The 19793-nt window shown below is 44.4% G+C and overlaps 1 protein-coding gene across 1 annotated transcript in view; it reads right to left on the bottom strand.

The window, feature by feature from the left end:
- Window positions 1–19793, bottom strand: part of DRC11 (dynein regulatory complex subunit 11) — a 952572-nt gene that overhangs the window by 803067 nt on the left and 129712 nt on the right. Inside the window, exons 4-5 of the mRNA XM_085645096.1 lie at window positions 17397–17588; window positions 12509–12580 (exon numbers count right to left, since the gene is read on the bottom strand). Of these exons, the coding sequence (XP_085501222.1) occupies window positions 12509–12580; window positions 17397–17588 (264 nt within the window). The remainder of the gene's footprint in view (window positions 1–12508; window positions 12581–17396; window positions 17589–19793) is intronic.

Raw genomic sequence — 19793 nt, 5'->3', positions numbered from 1 at the left:
AGCAAGAGCAATGACCCTCCACGCTTCCAATCCATCCATGTCCTGGAGAGCATGCATAAGAAAGCATGCTTAATGTATGGTACTCCGATGCGGATCACTCACTTGGGAGCGATTCACCTAACAACAATTGCATTGTAATTGTATTTATAAGGCACTTACCACCCCTGATGAGGCAGTGAGGTGCTTTACGCCAGGCAGCATGCAGCTCTGGAACCCAAGGACATTGGTCAGTCCAGTGATTGTTGTCTGTTACTGGGGTTACTCTTGTGCTTTCAAGCAGGGACGTAATGGAAGGACTCACAGCCCCACAATGTGGGACTTCCCCCATACATTACATTTAATAGGGGACCCCACGGATCCTGCTGGCAGACTGTGCCCTACATCCACATTACAGCAAACCAATGACGAACCATGGCAGCAGGCTGCTTGGACACAGAATTGACATCTGCGTTATGTCTGGGGTGGAGGAACCTGCTTGAGTCCACTCTATGGAGCTCGGGATAGAAGCATATTGTCGGACTACAGGCAGTGATTTTGCTCGAATAAGAGAGCTGTCTGATGCTGTTTCCACATGGTCTGATTTGGGGAGATCGAGGCACACATCACCTTGGGCTGTTTTTTTGTGGTACTGAGGATAGTTAACCATGGGCCTTGATCGAATAGGAAAAAGTAGATCAACACTTTAACTTTTCTTTGCACTGTCAAAAAAGAACAAGCTTTGGAAAAGCCAATTGGTCTCGCCTATGCGAGAGCTATTGGCTTTGCCAATGTGTTTTAGCCATGTTTTACACCAGCGTGGCTGCTGTTCGGCATGGCTAAAAGTTTGTGGCATTGAGGAGAGTGCCTTGGAGTGGCGTAGAGTGGAGTAGCGTGGAGTGGCATAGAGTGGAGTAGAGTGGTATGTAATAGAGTGGCATATTGTAGAGTGGAGTGTTGAAGCATCATAGAGTGCAATGGCATAGATTAGAGTGGTGGAGACTGGAGAGTGGACTAGAGTGGCATAGAGTGCAGTGACATAGAGTTCTGTGGTGTTGAACCAAGTGGTGCAGAGCGGAGTAGTGTAGAGTAGAATAGAAAGGCACAGAGTGTAAGGCAGAGTGTAGTGGCATAGAGTACAGTGGCATAGAGTGCAATGGTGCAGACTAGAGTATAGCAGAGTTACATAGAGTGCAATGGCATAGAGTGCAGTGTCGTAGAGTGCAGTGGTGTAGAGTAGAGTGGTGCAGAGTAGAGTAGAGTGGCACAGAGTGTAGAGGCATAGAGTAGAGTGGTCAAGGTAGAGTAGAGTGCAGTGGCATAGAGTGGAGTGTTGAAGATTAGTGTAGCATCAAGTGCAGTGGCATAGAGTGGACTGATGCAGAGTAGAGTTTCATGGAGTGGCATAGATAAGAGTGATGCAGAGTAGAATAGAGTGGTGTAGATTAGAGTGGCATAGGGTAGATTGCAGTCGAATAGAGTGAAGTGGCCTAGAGTGGAGTGGCACAGAGTGGCATTGAGTGGCATAGAGTGCAGTGACATAATGTAGAGTGGTGCTCAGTAAAGTAGAGAAGTTTAAAGTGAAGTGGCATTGATTGCAGTGGCATAGAGTGGGGTGGGGCAGAGTAGAGTAGATGAGTAGAGTGGAGTGGCGTAGAGTGGACTGGCATGGAGTAGAGTGATGCAGAGTAGAGTGCAGTGGCGTGGAATGGAACAGAGGAGAGTGGAGTGGCGTAGAGTGGAATGGTGGACAGTGGAGTGTTGCAGAGTACAGTGGAGTGACGTAAAGTGGAGTATGCATATTTTGGTAGCTCACTGCCATTATAGAGAACACAATTTCAATTGAAATGACCATTATATTTTGCACCGATATACAGTTTTACTAATAAAAATACACAGCTGCACAAACGATAAAGTGTGGAAATGACATCACCTAGGGGCAAATGTATCAACATCTCCATTTGCGATTCTCAAATAGCGATTTTTAAAGAATCACTATTTGGGAATTGCAAAACAGGATGTATTTAAAAAATCGCAAAAGTTTTGCGATTTCTTAAAATTCCTTAATTGCGATTAGCAAATTGTGAAATCACAATTAAGGAATACCTTCCCATTCATTTCTATGGGCCAGGAGACCTATAGGAATGAATGGGAAGTAATTCTCAAATTGCGATTCGCAATTTGCTAATCGCAATTTGAGAATAATTACAAAGGTGCAAGGGTGTCATGATGACACCCTGATGCACCCCTGAAATGAGCATGTGTGTGCATATGGCGCACATACATGCCCTAAGGGCATGTATGTGCACCACGTGGCACTTTGTAAAATTCCCAAAAGTGCATTTTTAACAGAAATCGCAAATTACCACCAACTAGAAGTTGGTGGTAATTTGCGATTTCTTAAGGATAATTCGCAATGCTTTGGTGCGTGTTACACATCATTTAAGAAATCGCAATTTGCGATTGCTTAAATGCTTACGCAAAATTAAGAAATCGCTAAATTAGCGATTCCTTAAATTTGCGATGAGAATTTGCCTCATACATCCCGTTTTGCGAATCTTTATTCGCAAACGCTGTTTTTTGCGAATCGCAGCGTTTGCGATTAAAAATTCGGTTGATACATATGCCCCCTAGTGTATTGATTTGTTTTGATCATATTAAAATATTTGTTTCCACCACACTTGAGTATCACAAAAAAATGTGCCTTATTTGTCTTTTCTTAATTCTGATGTATTCTGTAACAAATGCACAGTTCATTTACAGACATTCACATTTTGTTGTGTGCTAGAAAAAAGCCTTCCTTTCACAGCAAAATTGGCACATAAATCCTCTCACTTTGAACTCAGAAAAAGAAAAGTGAACACAAAGTTCCCTCGGAAGACAAAGAGTGACATTTGACCTCTGTCTCTGAATGCACAGCAAATGTGACAAGATAAAAATAGGATTTCAAGGCCTGTTTATAGAAAGCGATTTGGGAAAAAGGGGGTGGTGATGGACAGAGTTTCTGAATGATGCAGAATACTCTTACCAAGTCAAGAGATCATGGTTTTAATCCATCACCGTTTTTTAGCTCACTGCACCATCCCAGCTCAGAACCTGGCTACATGCAAATTAGTCTGTACCTGTCCCAGTGCATGATGGGAACAGGGCAAACCAAACTACCAAGCCAATTCTTATACTGGGAAGGAAACAAGCTTCCGGGGACCGGTTTCTGGCATCACAGCCTTCGTCGGCCCGGCTTGGCGGGTATGCTCAGACGTGAGTCCCTTGCTCATTGCACCATCAGGATTCAGGCAAGCCGGGCCGACGAAGGCTGTGATGCCAGAAACCGGTCCCCGGAAGCTTGTTTCCTTCCCAGTATAAGAATTGGCTTGGTAGTTTGGTTTGCCCTGTTCCCATCATGCACTGGGACAGGTACAGACTAATTTGCATGTAGCCAGGTTCTGAGCTGGGATGGTGCAGTGAGCTAAAAAACGGTGATGGATTAAAACCATGATCTCTTGACTTGGTAAGAGTATTCTGCATCATTCAGAAACTCTGTCCATCACCAGCCCCTTTTTCCCAAATCGATTTTATCCACACTCAGTGTGGGAGGGTATGCTCAGACGTGAGTCCCTTGCTCATTGCACCATCAGGATTCAGGCAAACCGGGCCGACGAAGGCTGTGATGCCAGAAACCGGTCCCCGGAAGCTTGTTTCCTTCCAAGTATAAGAATTGGCTTGGTAGTTTGGTTTGCCCTGTTCCCATCATGCACTGGGACAGGTACAGACTAATTTGCATGTAGCCAGGTTCTGAGCTGGGATGGTGCAGTGAGCTAAAAAACGGTGATGGATTAAAACCATGATCTCTTGACTTGGTAAGAGTATTCTGCATCATTCAGAAACTCTGTCCATCACCACCCCCTTTTTCCCAAATTGTTTATAGAAAGCGAGCACGTGGAAGAATATAGTGAGGGTATGCTCCACGGGAGGGAGGAACTCAAGCTGGACATCCTAAAATAAATAAAGCTAGCAAATAGAAAGCAAGCAATTATGAGTTACAAACCACTAAGCCAATAGAAAGCAATGGGCAGAAAGCATGTCCAGGGAAGCTCTCAAAATGTTTCTAAGATGTCTTTAGCGAGCCAGACGGCTGCACTGTCTGGTAGGCTTCCACCTAAAAATGTATTCAGTGCTGGCACAGTGATGTCAAATTTCCATTTGCTAAGTGTTACTCTCAGTAATTGGTGCTTTAGTCAGCACCACTAGGAATCGTGGGAATTGAAGTTTCATTTTAATGATTCTAAGTATGAACTCCAAAATCTGAGCATGGTCTTGGCTAAAAAGTGTATGGAGCAACTTTCCATATTTAGTGAGACCGCCTGGTTCAGTTTCTTATGTTAGGGGCAGTGTACAACAGTGCCCTTGAAAATAGTTTCAAGTTTGTCTTAAAATCCCCAGCAAAGGCCATATCAATGCCAAAAGATGATGAATTTTCTTGCACAAATTATGTTTTTCACCAGTGGTTTTATGTGTGGGGCCTCCTCCCTGCACCTCGCATGGGGGTACTCAAGGTTTTCTCATGCCACTGCTCTCAAGGAGACCATTCCATGAATTTAGTGTATTTGTGGTGGATTAAATTAGAAGGAGTTTGGTGTGAACATTCACGTAGATGGGTTATGGGATTAGAAGATGAGCTAGAGGATATTAGGTATTGCCACGTTGCAGGTTATGACTGTCAAAGCATGACAGTTTGTGATCTTTAAGATAATGCGTGGGCAGCTGCCAGTCATACAACAATAGATTAATGCACGCATGCATGTGTCTTAGAGCAGGTAGTACTCAGAGAGAATGCATGCAGAGGATGGAAAGTAAGGAGAAGGTCATTCAAAGAAAAAGGAGAGGTAACTGTCAAAGGTTTTAAGTCAAGTTCAAAATTTTCATGCAGGTTTTTAGGAACATAGGGCCTTATGTATCAAGCCTTTTTCCCATTCGCAAATGGGCCAATTCTCAGAATCGGCCCTTTTGCGAAAGGGAAAAAGCCTTTTGGGATGTATCATCCCAAAAGGCCATCTTAAAATAGAGAATCGCAAAATTTGCGATTCTCTATTTTGCAAATGCAATTAGGGAATTGCAAATTGAGATTCCTTAAATGCAATTCTGGAAGCACCAGAAGTTTGCTATTTGGTCTTAAGGAATCGCAAATTACCACCAACTTCAAGTTGGTGGTAATTTGCGATTTTCTAGAAAAAAGCACTTTTTTGCTTTTTTCAAAGTGCCATTTGGCGAACATACATGCCAAAATGAGCACATATGGATATTTTAGGGTGCAACAGGGTGTCCTTTTGGCACCCTTCCAACCTTGAAATTGCATTCTCAATTTGTGATTCTCTAATTGGTAATCACAAATTGAGAATGTCTTCCCATTCATTCCTATGGGCCTCCTAGCCCAAAGGAATGAATGGGAAGGTATTCCTTATTTGCGAATCTCAATTTGCGATTCGCAAATAAGGAATATGTAGGATTCCGATTTTTTTTTGCAAATCCTACATACATTGCATTTTGCGATTCTCTAATTGCGATTTGCTAAATATCGCAATTTGAGAATCACAAAACTCTTTTTTGATACATATGGCCCAAAGAGTAGACTTCTGCGGTAGCATGCACTCTGAAAATTAAAAAACGGTAGAGATAAACATCATTATGTGCATATGAGATAGCACTACGTTAGATTTTTTGACAGGCCCTGGAAACAGGCAAACAATTTGTCTGCTGACATACTACTGCAGGACCACTGCTCCAGTGAGGACAGCTGATGAACTCAGCAGTTTGAAGAGTAAAGAAATGGCTGAATTTATCGAAAGCAGTAAGCGGCACTTGAATGAATCATTAACCTCGTCTCAAAAGCAGCGTGAGAATGTTCACAAAGTAAGTGATGGATACATTGAAAAGGCGATTCTGCAAATACTGGAGAGGTTGTCTTCTTACGCCCTTAAAGTTTGCCTCACAGTATTAAATACCAAAGGAGAGTCAGGTCCATTTGGATGCCCCGGGATTAGCCTGGCACAGGATAGGGGTGAGAACAGCATCCCTGTGAGAACAGCATCCCTGACAGTGGGAGTTTACTGCCTGCATTCCTGTAACCGGGGGAAAGAGACCCAGACATGGAAGTGAGGAAGGAGAGGCTGAACAACCTGTAGAAATTAAACAGCGCCTTTTGTTTAACATAGAGATGCAAATGAGCACTGTTATCTGGTGGATGACAGGGAAGAGAGGTGAGCTCGCAGTTTCTCTTTTTCAAGGGGAAGAAGCTTCTAGGCCAGGCTTTGTCTGTCCCTGATTATTGCTTTAGGAGGATTGCACACTTCATTGTGCCCCTGTTGGAGTCAGCCAAGGCACTACCTGAGAATAATCCCACTACACAAAGATGTGTTTCCAGGGCAACTTGTGAAAAATACTTGAAAGAGACCCACCCCACCCCACTGTATGCTTTACAAAACAAAAGAAATTAATGGAGTCACACAGAGAAGTGAAACCAATACGTTATATTTATGTTTCACTCCATGTGTTCCGCATATTACTATGTAATGCAATACTATGAATAACAAAACCGTTTTAGGCATGTCAGGTCAGAGAATGAAAAAACAAAGTCACTGAAAGCATCATAAAACAGATGAAAGTGTTATAGAACAGCAGGCAGGTGGAAGTGTTATAAGAGAGTCAACAAGTTGTTACGACACTCCCACAAAAGCAGTAAAAGTGTGGTGAAACAACCGACAAACATGACAGTGAAAGCGACAAAGTGCATTGCCTCAGACAGCACATAATTACTAACATAAAAATATTGTGGGAACCCTTCCCATTGATTGAGCGCTCCATATATGGCAAATGTCAATATCAAGCTGTTCTTAGCTATACAACAGGACACGGTGGTGGTGGGGGGTGCTGGAGGGGGCAGGGGTGAACCTACAATTTCCCAACTAAAAGAGCTGTAGCTGCAGGGTGGAAGGGTGCGATGAACAAGGTTCTTGATGGAATGGTTCCATCAGGAACAGGGTCAGTACTGATTTGAATTAGGTGGGCCTCTTTCTAGAGTGGCACAGTGGCCAAAACATGGGTTGGAATGTTACCCTGAGCAATTGCCACTGGTTTGCTTGCATTTATCCCATCAACTGTTGGGTGTTTGCATGACAGAAGTGGGCATGGAAACCTGAGACTGGCACAGCTTGTTATGCCTTTTACTGCCAAGGTTTGTGAATTCCAACAAGTAGTAAATTTACACCCATTCAAGGAGCTCTTGTATAGATTTACTGCTGTTGTAGTGTCCCAATCACTATATGTATACAGAATCATCGCCCCTAGAAAATAGACTACTTGAGGAGCATATCACCCAAAGGGCGTTCCCGCTAACATATACGAAACTCATGAACAATGTCCCAGATATGTTAAAAAACGATTGCGGGAGAATTGGGAGAGAGATATTACAGACATGCTGGAAGATGAGTGGCCTGAGGCACTAGCTTCCCCATGAGAAGTAGCTATTAGGTCCGTTTCCGCCTAATAAAACTCAAAATATTACATAGTGCTTATATCTCCTGCACTACATTGGTAAGGGTGGGTAGGCGACCAGACCCACTCTGTCGCGGAGGTTGCAGATATGAGGGAACGTTTTTCCATGTAATATGGGCCTGCCTTAAAATTCAATCTTACTGGGACGTGATAACACAACGTTTGAGTGGGACATATGGGGTGGTGCTGCAGTTATCGGCCAAGTGGTGCCTGCTTAATGTATGGGAAGCGACGGATTTGGGGAGGTGGAAAACAGATTGGTGTAACTCTGGGCTTGATGATTGCAAAGAGAAATATAAAGCGTAATTGGGGGGCTCAAGCTGTACCATCCCTAAAAAACTGGGAGAGGGATATGGATTGTTTATTGTAGCTGAAAAGACTAGCTAAGAAAATAGAGGTTGCCCCCAAAAATGGGGAAGGGTGTGGAATAGATGGAATGAATACAGAGGCTTCCCATGCACCGCCCCTAGGGCCCAAATGAAACATTCCGTGTCTGATGATGATAATGGATAAAGGAGGGTCCTCGAGGGATGGTGATGAAATACAATGTATAGATGGAAAACGAAAAAGATTATAACTTGCTGTGGTGTGGCTTTGATACATAGTTGTGTGACACAAGCAGTGGTGCAATGTAATGAATTATCTGTTCCTTTTCAATAAGAAGAGGTTAAAAAAAGTAGTGTTTCAGCGCTCTCACGCTTCAACTAGCAGCAAATTTTCCTGAGGGCAACAGACCCAAAGCAAGTCTTACCCGCACCAGCAGGAGGGAAATGCTCGAAGTTGTGGATGGTGCCCAGTCCGCAGGCGCTCAAGCTGCTGCATCCCCATTCACGTGAGTTGGCAACACATGGACCAAGCAGCTCCACTCGATGGGTGCAGGATCTCTCACTTGCGGTCACCCCCCCCTCCCCCTGCAGCAACCTGAGGGATAGAACAAGTCACAGTCCTTGGTGCTCCAGGTGACCTCCCCTGACATACAGGGTCATCACAACTCACTGTCTATGGGCTCTGGTCTGGTCAGTATGGTGAAGTTCTCCACAGGAGCCCCTCCTGGCATAAGGGGTTACCATATTACTACAACACAGCGCTTTGGTTCTTTTGCACAGCAGTCTTTTTCACTGTAGCTCCTCTTGGGATACAGCATTGGAGCACCTCTACCGTGCAAGACTCCAGCCCTCACTGCCAGCAGTCTTTTACACAGCTATCTTCATGGCAGCCCTCTCCTGGCATACAGGGGCCGCCGACACAGTCCTGCACAGGGCAACAACCTGATCTGTGCAGCAGCCATTTCCTCACACCTTACACACGGAGTCCATTCGACAGGACTCCCCACTGGACTTTGCTCCCTTCAGCGCTCTCCTCTTCCTCACAGGGCACTTTGGTCTTGGCAAGCAGGCAGGTGCTCCAGACTCCGCTGCCGGTAGTCTTGGATTCCCTGGGTGATGTTACCTCACCCAGCAGGGAAACTAGCAGGCCTTAGCCCTCAGTACTGATCACTGGCAGAAGCTTTGCAGAGCTTCCATTTCTCACTCAGCACATCTGGCTGCTTAGCAGATTACAATTTTTGGGGTCTCAAAAACCCTTTCTTATACTCCATTTCCAGACACTAAATGTGATTTATGGCCAGAGGTTTTGAAGTGCATACTTTTCTGCTTCCTTTTCCTCTTGAAATGCGGTCTGTCACACCAGGGATATCTCTGAAGCTGGCAGTCCTACAACACTGGCCATGGAAGTAACTAGAGTTCACACCTGGATGTCAGCCACAGTGAAACATGCAGGTTAGCCCAGGGCCCCAGAACTACTCTTTTTGATTATCTTATCAGCCGTATGTCCTTCTTGAGTGGTGCCCAGGCCTATCCTTGTCACTTCTCACTGAATAAAAGAGCACCATTTGAAGTGTACAGGTGAGGCCTCGTCCTCCCCTCCCGAGTGTGTGTGTCACGCCCAGCTTACAGGAATACAGCAACATACAAATCTGTTGGGGGATTTCGTTATCTCCTCTCCATATCTCACCATGCAGGCCTGGGTCTCCCAAACTGGAAGCCAGGGCCCTCCATGTATTGCACCATCCTCTGGCACACATACACCAAGTGCATGTATAGAGCATACACACTCTTCACTGTATCCTCCATGTACTGTACCACTCAGAGGCACACATACATCCAGCACTTGCATTTAACATGCACGCACTAGCCAGCACTGTATCCTTCCTTTACTGTGACACTCGTAGACACACATACACCCAGCATATGCACTTACCATATATGCACTGCATTCTTCATATATTGTAACACTCACAGGTACACATGCACCCAGCTCATGTACTTATCATGCACGAACTGCAGCCTTTATTATTGTACCACTCGTGGGTACACATCACCCAGCATATGCACTTATCATGCACACTCTGCATCCTTCATGCATTATACCACTTGCAGGTACATATACACTCAGCACATGCATTTATCCTGCCCGCACTGCACAGCACTACATCCTTCAGGTACTGTACCACTTAGAGGCACATTCACCTCCAGCACATGCATACACCATGCACATACTACTCGGTATTGCATTATCCCAGTATTGCACCCTTACCACGCACACATACACCCAGAGCAGATACACCACTTTTACGCTGCACAGCACTTCACACCAATCTGATGTAGCCAAGGGTCAGTTAAGCACACAGGAGCTGGACTTTTGAAAGTGAGTGAGCCTTTAGGCCACACTCCAGTGACACAGGTTAACAAGCATTGGCATAGCCAATAGGTCTCGCTTTTGGGATCTTATAAGTATTTAGTTATGCAGCACAATATCCTTGGTGCAACAACATCAACTGTTGCATGGCTAAACACTTATAAGGTCCCAAAGGCGAGACCTATTGTCTATGCCAATGCTTGTTTATACATATTTATCTGTAGAGGTTTTATTCACATGATTATATGAATATTTACTCCTGGCTGTTGATTCAAGGGGCGAAGGATGAAACGCTGACCTGCCCTGTGTGGGATTCAACCTTCTGCGCTCGAGGTAAGTGCGGATTAATGGATCTGGTGAGTAGATCAGGTGTGTATCCCACGAGGAGCGGTGCAGTGCTGCACTTGTGAAACACGACACACACCCATCAGTAGTGGCAAATGTCTATTATGCTTACAGCTGCTACTCCTGCTTGTGGAAATGAATGTAGGGCGGAGAGTATGTTGTAGGCACAAACGTTTAATTAAAACCTTGTTGTATCTACAACTTGAGGAGAGCAAAGAGGGGAGTGCCTAACAAGGCAGCGCAGGTGGACCCGGTCTGTAGGGCAGTGTAACATACAACTGGACAGTGTAAACCGCATGACTCATCACTGTCCACATGAGTGGCTGCTTTGGGGTTACATTGGGTCGGGGTAGCAGTTTATATGCGGGGCGGGGCTTGATCACGGAGCAGGCATGCTGTGTGCACCCTGCAGTTGTGCCATGCTGTGTCGTACCAAGGGCCTCGGTGCTTGTGCCTGCCTTTGTTTGGTGTCAGTTGTCCTGTGTGCAGATGTGCGCCTCTGTGCAAATGACAAGTGCCCTAGCATGGTAGGCTAATTGGTTCAATGGAAACTACGAAAGATTACAACTCGAAAGAGCACAGCGTTGTCAAGTGAAAGCCCAGATCCGGAAACAGCGTCTTCCCAACACAATGTGAGGTGCAACCCCAAGTGCGGCAAGTTGACCAATGACATACCTTCAGCCAGACATGGGTGTAACTAAGACTGCTGCATGTTGCATTGTAGGACTTGTAGTTTAATTTTACTGTTAAGTGTAGATTTCAGAGCAAAAATATGACCTATATTTTATGTATTTATTTAGCATCTTGTATAGCACACTTTTACCTAACAAGCATTGGCCACGCAACAGTAATAGTAACACCGCGCGGCCGTAAAAGCAAAAATCATCGCGATCACTCGGAAAGCGAAAGTGATCGCGATCGCGATGGGATGTGTGCGCAGCAGCGGTGGGGGGGGGTATGGTGCTGAAGGCTGGCGCAGGATGGCTGGGCGAGAAGGGAGGGGGAAATGCGGGGAGCAGCTGTGCGCGTGCACGCCATCGTGCACTGATGCTTGTAGCCAGCACAAAAATGTGGGTAGCAATTTCCAAACCCACCTACTAAATGTCTCGCCAGACCAGCGCATGCGCTGGGTCAGGCGAGACCTAAAAAGGAGCTGTTCACCTATACTGATCACTACACGGTATGTTGCCATCAACGTGCTTGTCCTGCTTAACTCCTGGCGAAGACAACAGCATTTCCACCACTATGAGGGTAGCGCTTTGGGCGCCTCTCCCAGTCCAACAAGAACTCAGTCTGTGATACAGGCATATTTCATGGTATACACGCATGATTCATCTTTGCCTATGACAACATAAATCATGATTAGGGTTTCAGACATCAGTACAATTGAAACCTCAGGGCAGGGGTGCATGTCCATTACCATGCAGAGGACTGTTCCTTCCCAACATCTGCCAGCAAGCAACTAAGCGATGCCATTGATCAATCAGAGCTATGCCATCAGCCACCAGAGCTATACTATCAGCCAACTGGACTATATCATTGGCTAACAGAGCTATTCCATTGAAAATCAGGGATGCACCATTACTTAAATGCTGTCCAATAGGACAGTCAAGTTACCTATGCCAATTTACTGGACTATTCATTAAGCCAACAAGGCTATCCGTCTAAGTGAACAGTATTATCTTACACTGCACTCTTGACCCTCAAACAGAAAAGGTGCAACGCTGATGGATTTTTGGAATTCACGGAGAATAGCATGGCTCTTTACATTCCAACAACATTCTGCAAAGACCGCCTTCAATCTATCTGGATTTTATTTTAGAATGTATATACAGAACTCATTAATAACAGATTCTCTCAAAATGTTGCATAGGCCAATCAGATGAGAAAAGGTGCGGTAGTGGCAGAAAGCAGACATATTTCAGCAATGAGGAAATCTTACCATTCCAAGGAATATTAACTCCTCCTCCCTCTCTCGCCTGGTTTTCCTCCTCTGCATGAATCCACGCCAAACCTATGGTGAGATGGTAAATAGAAACAGAAATTAGGGCAAAAGGCCCTTGACATTCAAACCTTCTCCTGTAAGGACCAGCACACAAACGCAGACTATTTAGTAAAAGGGGACTGTGTAGCTGTGCTTAATTTGAGCCGGGGGTTTCCAGTGCTCGGCACCCAGCATTTGATTGTCAGCACAGGCACATGTGACACTCTGCCACATGGTGGCGCTGTTTGTGTAATTTAAAAGAACAGATGCTTATTAACTTCATATACATTAAAATGATTAATACCTGCTGTGCAAGCCATTCTTGTAGTTTTGGGGTCCTGTAATAGTCTGAATTGTCACATGTGCAGGAGTATGACAGCTAGTAGTTGTGTTGGTACAGTCAGTGGCAGCTCTGGAAGGGTCAATGTGCAGTGCAAGCTGTAGTGGCCTCCTGTTTAGAGCCCTAGCACTTATGTTTTTTCACAAATTAAGCACTGCTCTGCAGGCTGCTCCTGCTGCTTATCATGTAAGTGCAGTCTGCGTGCACACACAGCAAATCAAGTCTCATTATGTGTTCTTGGGAGCTCTCAGTGCATTGTCTGCCACCCATTTATTAGGCCTGGACACTGTATGACATCTGCTCCTTCTGTCAATGAGCTCACATTGCAAGCACTTACCAAGGTGTAGTGGTTTGGTCTAATCCCATGTGGTGGGAAAAACAAGTTAGCCACATTGAGTAATCAACCCTCAGCTCCAAATTGTAGGTTGGGCCTGGACAAAACACTGCTAGCCACCCAAAGTAAGGTTAGAAGGGGGTTCTCAAAGTGAAATACAGATTTTGTCTTATGTTACAACGATTTATTTATTTATTTAATATTTACCCAGCAACATGGACACATAAATCGGCTTCATGTCGCGTGGCAGAAGCCTCAAGGTTCTAACTCAGTCGGTATCCCGCATGCTTACAACAGCTTGGTCCAGAGATTCACATCCCGGATTGCTACAGGCTGCCCTCATGGCTACCCTCTGATTACCTTTAAGGATGGTGAGCCTAATATTATTATTTAACCACATGTACTCTCTGGTCCCTACCACTTCATAGTTGCCAACGGTCCCGTTTTTGCAGGGACAGTCCCAGCAAGTTGGAGACTGCCCCGGGCAATATTGTTACAGAAACTGTTCCTCTGTATTACACACAGATACGCAAACAAGAAATGTTCTATTTGCACCAGTCCTGCGCTGCAAAGCGTATCGGGATTTTTTTTTCCAAATGTTGGCAACAATGCCACCTGAAGACCTATTTCAGGTGGCAGCTGCCTTGCCTCACTGTGCACTCTTTATGCTGCCTGGCCAGAGGTCAGTGAGATCATTTCAGGCCAGGCTATCTTCTCACCTTAGAAATGCTTATTGCCACCTGTTATGCACTTTCTACAGTCTATGCAGTTTTCAGGCACATAGTCCATTGTAAACTGCAATGACATAATGGGGCATTGATAATACTGCCTTAGACTTGTGAACTTCTAATTGCCTCTAAGAATGACATTATGGCCAATTTGAGCTAAAAATCAGGAGCTCCTTATTTTTTCATGCATTTCTTTTTATATACAGATTGTGGCCAAAAAGAAGCACAAGAGTGTTTTATTACACGTCTTTGTCAGTGAAAAGGGCTACTTTAATTTATGACAAAGAAAATGGAGCTGGCAAAGGGACCACCGTTTCAAAAAGTATCAAAACAATGGCTAACTAGATTGCTCTTCCACATCTACTTCAAGATGTTGCGAAGGTTGTTGTGAATGTGTCTCTCAACCGCCACTTCCCAAGGCTCTTCCAGCAGTACCAGGAGCTAGGGGTCCTTGGAATTCCAGCATCCATGCTGTGACCTCCCCCTTTTTGTGGCTGCATGCAGGCATTAAGATGCGTGGAGAGCGCTGAGCCGCGAGGGACTCTATTGCTCACATGTCCACTCCAAGAAAGAAATGCTTCCATTTTCAGGAGACACAGTAACAATTGTAAGTTTAAGCATTTGTACACCCAGGCTCACATGCAAAGATCAATTCAGATCTTCCCTATCAAAGGAGCCACCTGCAGAGCCAGCCATTTTAGTAGGCAGGTGATGTTCTAAGGAGGATGCTGAACAGCTGGTCTTTACTAACCATGCCCCACTATCTGAAGATTTTGGTTTAAAGGTACAGAAATTCCTTTATCGTGACTTAAGGTTAAGGACTTGTGCCAAGCACTAACTATGGAGACACCTTGATCCTTCCAGATCCGCTGAATGTCATTACCAAAAGACTGCTCTTGCTCCATTACCAGGCACTCTGGAAGAATTACTTTGTTTTCCAGGCAATTGATTGTGCAAGTACCTGGGAAACTATGAATAATTGAGACTCACTTTGTTCTTCATAGTGAATTTGATCTGAGTGGTAAACTTCATTGTAAGCTTCTTTTGCCATATTTGCTTAACAGCAATGAGCATATCTTCTTATCCATAGTCTGTCCTATTTTTTATGCACAGTTTGTCCCATCTGACTCACTCTTCTCCTCAGCTGCCTGGGTTTTTGTTGCAACTCCTTGATTTGTAAATCAAACTTATGATTACTCCCTTTTTAGGGAGTTTATCCATTACTTTTCTGGGGATAATAGTAGATCCGGTCTGGAGGTCAAAGCTTTGCACAAGACCTGCATGTTAACATCAACTGGGCCTTCTGTGTTTGCATAAGCTCTCTGTTCCTCTGATCTAGTTGAAACTTTACACAGTCTGTTTTGGATCTTTTTCCTAATTGCACTGGAAATATTTGGGGTCTACTCTGGTTGATTTTCACTAAGGGACGTTTTGTTGTAAAACAAAGCATGTTGTGTCTGAAAAGAAGATAACAGTGTGCCGAGAAGGAGAAAGATCTAGATCAGAGCTCATAACCCGGTTGTGAATGAGACAATGTAAGGAGACAGAGTTTTCCTTCTTTATGCCACTGTTAACATCAATTCTGAGAAAACACAGTAGTAGAGGGGATCAGAATCATGGATGGATGCACAAATGGAGAATATCCTTTGTGGTACAACTGCAATAAATCTTCACATTGAATATTGGGGTAGAAGGGAGGATTGTTTTATTCATTAAGCACGGAAATATTTGCTATAGGGTAAGATATTGTGTACGCACTGCAGATGTTTTTTTGCATTGAATATACGTGTATATTTGAATGAAGTAAGGAAACCAACTACAAGGTATTGAAACACTTTTTCATGAAAATGGTTTGATTGGTTAATATGGATATCTGTCAGGGGCTGTTTTACTACATTGGGAAGCCCCGATAATGTAGTACGAATCTTTATTTGGTAAATAAAATCACCATAAAAGAATATAGATCAAAAACAATAAAATCAATTTCATGAGTAATAAGACACAGACAATAAAATTGCTCATAAGAACAAAAAGCATATAAAACAAATTATCAGGTTTTCCTGGATGCCCATTCAGCTCGTAAACAATATTAAACAGTGAAAGACACATACTCAGTAAGGAGCATCTGAAGATACAACAAGGCGGGCCTGACTTGTTTAAACCGCAGTGATTTCAGCAAGGGAATTAAATATAAAGTTTCCTGGGCCAAATGAAGCAGGAGCAAAACATAAAGTGGAGCAAGTCCTGCGGAGACGCATTGTCGCAGGGTAGCCTTGCCTCAGGCCGAACCCAGCCAGACGGGGAAGCCAAAAAAAATGGTGCAATTGATTAAACCTGAACCTAATCAGTAAAAACCTATCATGCTGTGAATGAACCAGGCCCAGGTATGGCTCCATCCCCTGTACAGTTTTTAAAAGCATGTGACCCCTTAGCTGATAGCTAATGAAATTCTAAACCTTCTCTCTCCGAGCGGGAGCGTTCCAGGAATAATCTTTAGATGCTCTTCAATGGTCTGTGGGGGTTATGCATCACTGTGCAGAGATTAATGGCCGAATGTACCTCTTTGCAATGTCTGGAAAGAAAACAGGAGGCACATCCTAAGCCGTTAGTAATGTTCTGGCACATAGGATTCTGGGCTCTGGTGGGATGGTGTTTCCCATGTCAGGCCGCTTGGTGTCTATTCTGTTCTAACATCTCCACCTTGTCATTAGAGAGAGATAATGCAGCTGGTGGAAACCGAGGAAGTTGGCATAAACAGTGAGTATGCTTGTTTACAGCATATTTTTACATTAGTTTAAATTAGCTCAGCCATGTAGTTCAGTGCACGGACAGTAAGCATGGAATAGACATGGCACTGCAACTACAACCAGTTCACTCTCCTTTCAAACCATCCCGGTGTTTGCAGAGCCATGGAGAGGAGCACAGAGGTGGGGGAAATCCTGGCAAAGTGCAGTATATTGCAGAATGTGTAAGAACATATTCCTAAATAATACCACATGTCATGCATATAGGACATAGCTATCAATAGTGCTCCAGGTGCAGTGACACCGGGAACCAGAGGTATGTAGGGCTCTCTGCACTCCAACTGCAATTATTTTCACTAAATAACTTGGCACCTGGGTCCCATCTTCCTTGCCGACCATGAAGGTCTGCTGCTCCCTTGCTCTGCCATTGCATACATACGAAAAGCAGCAAGCTTTCCATGCACCAGGAGAGAGTTCTCCATATCCTATCTATGCCTGATTTTTGCTGTGACCTCTCCCAGATTGTGAAAGTCCTCACAGGCAGAAGTTGCAGCAGCAGGTCCATCAAATGCATCTCTAAACTGCTTGGGCACCATGATTTTGTTCACTTTACTCTCAAACAACGTTAAATACAATAAAAAGGTTTTCTGCAGATGGAACAGGCAAATGCGAGGACTCTTTATCCCCAAAGAGGTTTCACCTTCTGAATGCGGACAGCGGCAACATCGGGGTCCAACAGGTGGTCCCCGTGGAGCCTGGCCATCTTCTCCCGCTTGTCCTCCATGTGAATCTCCTTCATAAATTTGGCCCTCAGCCGCCCCTGACGGGCCCGCTCCGAGATCTGTAGGATGCGCACTGCTTCATCCAGGGACATGGCCTTTTCTGGTTTGGTCTGAAAACAGAAGGAAGAGAGATAGGACAGGGAGGTCAGCAATATCCCTGTTTGTCTTGGATTGAACCTACTAGAACAAAACAATGCATCATTCAATCTGTAGTCTGAAGGAAAGGGTTGCATTTCAGCATACTACGGTCTTATCAACCTGCACAAATATAGAGTGCAGAATACCAACCACCATTATATCACATCAGTATACGGGGGTAAGTACAGATTTACCGATATATATGTCCTGGAGGTTGGGGTCAGTGGGTGGCAGAAAGCGGTTACTAATGATTTTTCTGGGAGAGGGCTTGAAAGGGAGTATTGTGGGATCCTCAAGTGATTTACCACTATTTTTTAAGGAGACCAGTATCTGCATGTCAGGTATTGCCTATTTTTCTGTACTAGGTGTACCGGGTGAAAGTGATATATTGCAATCTACTGTACTTTCCGTCTCTCATCTTGTTGGTGCACCACTGTTTTGTGCAACTGAGAAAATGTTTAATAAAAAGAATGCAACTGAGAAAATGTTTAATAAAAAGAATTAAAAAAAAATATATATATATATATATATATATTATTTTTTATTTTTATTTATTCAATGTTTCTATAGCGCAAACATGACCCAAAAACATGTGTGTCAGAGCGCTTTACAGTTAGATCGCACTTCCAGTTCAGATAATATCCCTTTTTTATGTAACTTATCCCCATTGCATGTTCAAAAAGTTACAATAATAGCACATTTGATAATACTAGACAACCGTAATACAAATCACATAACCCTTAATTACAAAACAAAACCAATACTGAGAATTACTAGGAATACACAATGGTTGAAATATTGAATGACAAGTTCAAAAGAAGTCCAGAACGACAGTGGATTGGTCAAGGAACCTGATGTAAGTCCTCTGAATTGAACTTAGACCACTCCGCCGTTGTTATGGGAGGAAATTACTCATCAGAAAGGACTTAGTCTCCTTCTTGAATCGTGTTTTCCCCATGCAATTTTCCATAGGAACCTTTAGTCGCAGCTACAGCCCGAACTACTGAACGGATTTACATCAAATTTGGCAAAAAGGTAGCCCTTGGTTCAGAGTCGTGCCTTTTGGTTAAATGGTGTAAAGCCGTTCAGTAGTTCCTGAGAAAATCAAAAGTAAAATCACATATATATCTATGGGCGCGGTGGATCCGCGCTCCCTGGGCGCACTCTGAGCGCACCCTCCCGATCACCAGCTGCTGTTAATTGGCTGTCAACACTCCAAACCAGGAAGTGTTGGCAGCCATGTTGTGCCTCGGTAGAACCGAGGCACAAGATATCCTTGAAAAGAGTGCGCAAACTCAAAAAGTGGGCAGGGTAGAAACACCCTGACCCCCTAGGCCTGCTTAGGGGGTCCCACAAGGACCCCCTGGGCCAAAAATTATTATTATTATTTTTTTTAAACGGGAAGATGAGCTCAGGGTGCGCGGATCCTGCTGATTAAAAAAGAAAAAAAAAAAAACGAAGCGCGGGCTCCCTCGTTTCGTTGGTAATTAGCCTCTGGGGGGCAAAGTCCCAGGGACAATATTATTATGTGAATAAGCCCCGGGGACCGCTACCCCCCGGGGCTTTATAAAATTATGTACGGGCGCTCACAGCCCCCCCAGCCCCAGGGACCGCCACCCCCCGGGGCTTCAATATTCATGGGTAAGCCCCCTCAAGCCCCGGGGACCGCCACCCCCGGGGCTTTTTAAAACAAAAAATACACCTATGTGTGGGAGGGACTTGATCCCCCCCACATGCCCCAGGGACCACCACCCCCCGGGGCTTTGTAAGTGGTGGGAGGGGGGCCGCGCGCCTTGGTAGCCCTGGGGATATATATACATATATACACACACTTTTACAGTGTAATAGGCTGTTAAAACTGTCTGGAGGTGAGAGTTAGCTCTACTTATCTCGATAACATATATATTACACTGTAAATGCCTTTCTATTCTCAAGAACCAAAGCTAGGCCAGAAACTTAGCATAATGTGGAAAGCCATCTTACATTCCGGAAGGACTAAAACCGTCTCCTAAAACAGCAAGAAAAGCTTAGGCAAGGGCATAGTCTTGGAACTTATATATGTAGATGTGATTGGGTTTGCAAACTGCATTACAAGCGGTGGATTCTATCCTGTTACTTTTTTATTTGAGCAAAGCTCCAGTTGAGGTGGTTTAAAAGGTATAGAAGTCTAAGAATCC

The sequence above is a fragment of the Triturus cristatus genome, chromosome 3_1, assembly GCF_964204655.1.
Source record: "Triturus cristatus chromosome 3_1, aTriCri1.1, whole genome shotgun sequence".
In the NCBI taxonomy this organism is placed as follows: domain Eukaryota; kingdom Metazoa; phylum Chordata; class Amphibia; order Caudata; family Salamandridae; genus Triturus; species Triturus cristatus.
The sequence above is the reverse complement of the archived record's forward strand: the minus strand, read 5'-3'. Positions and strand labels throughout refer to the sequence as shown.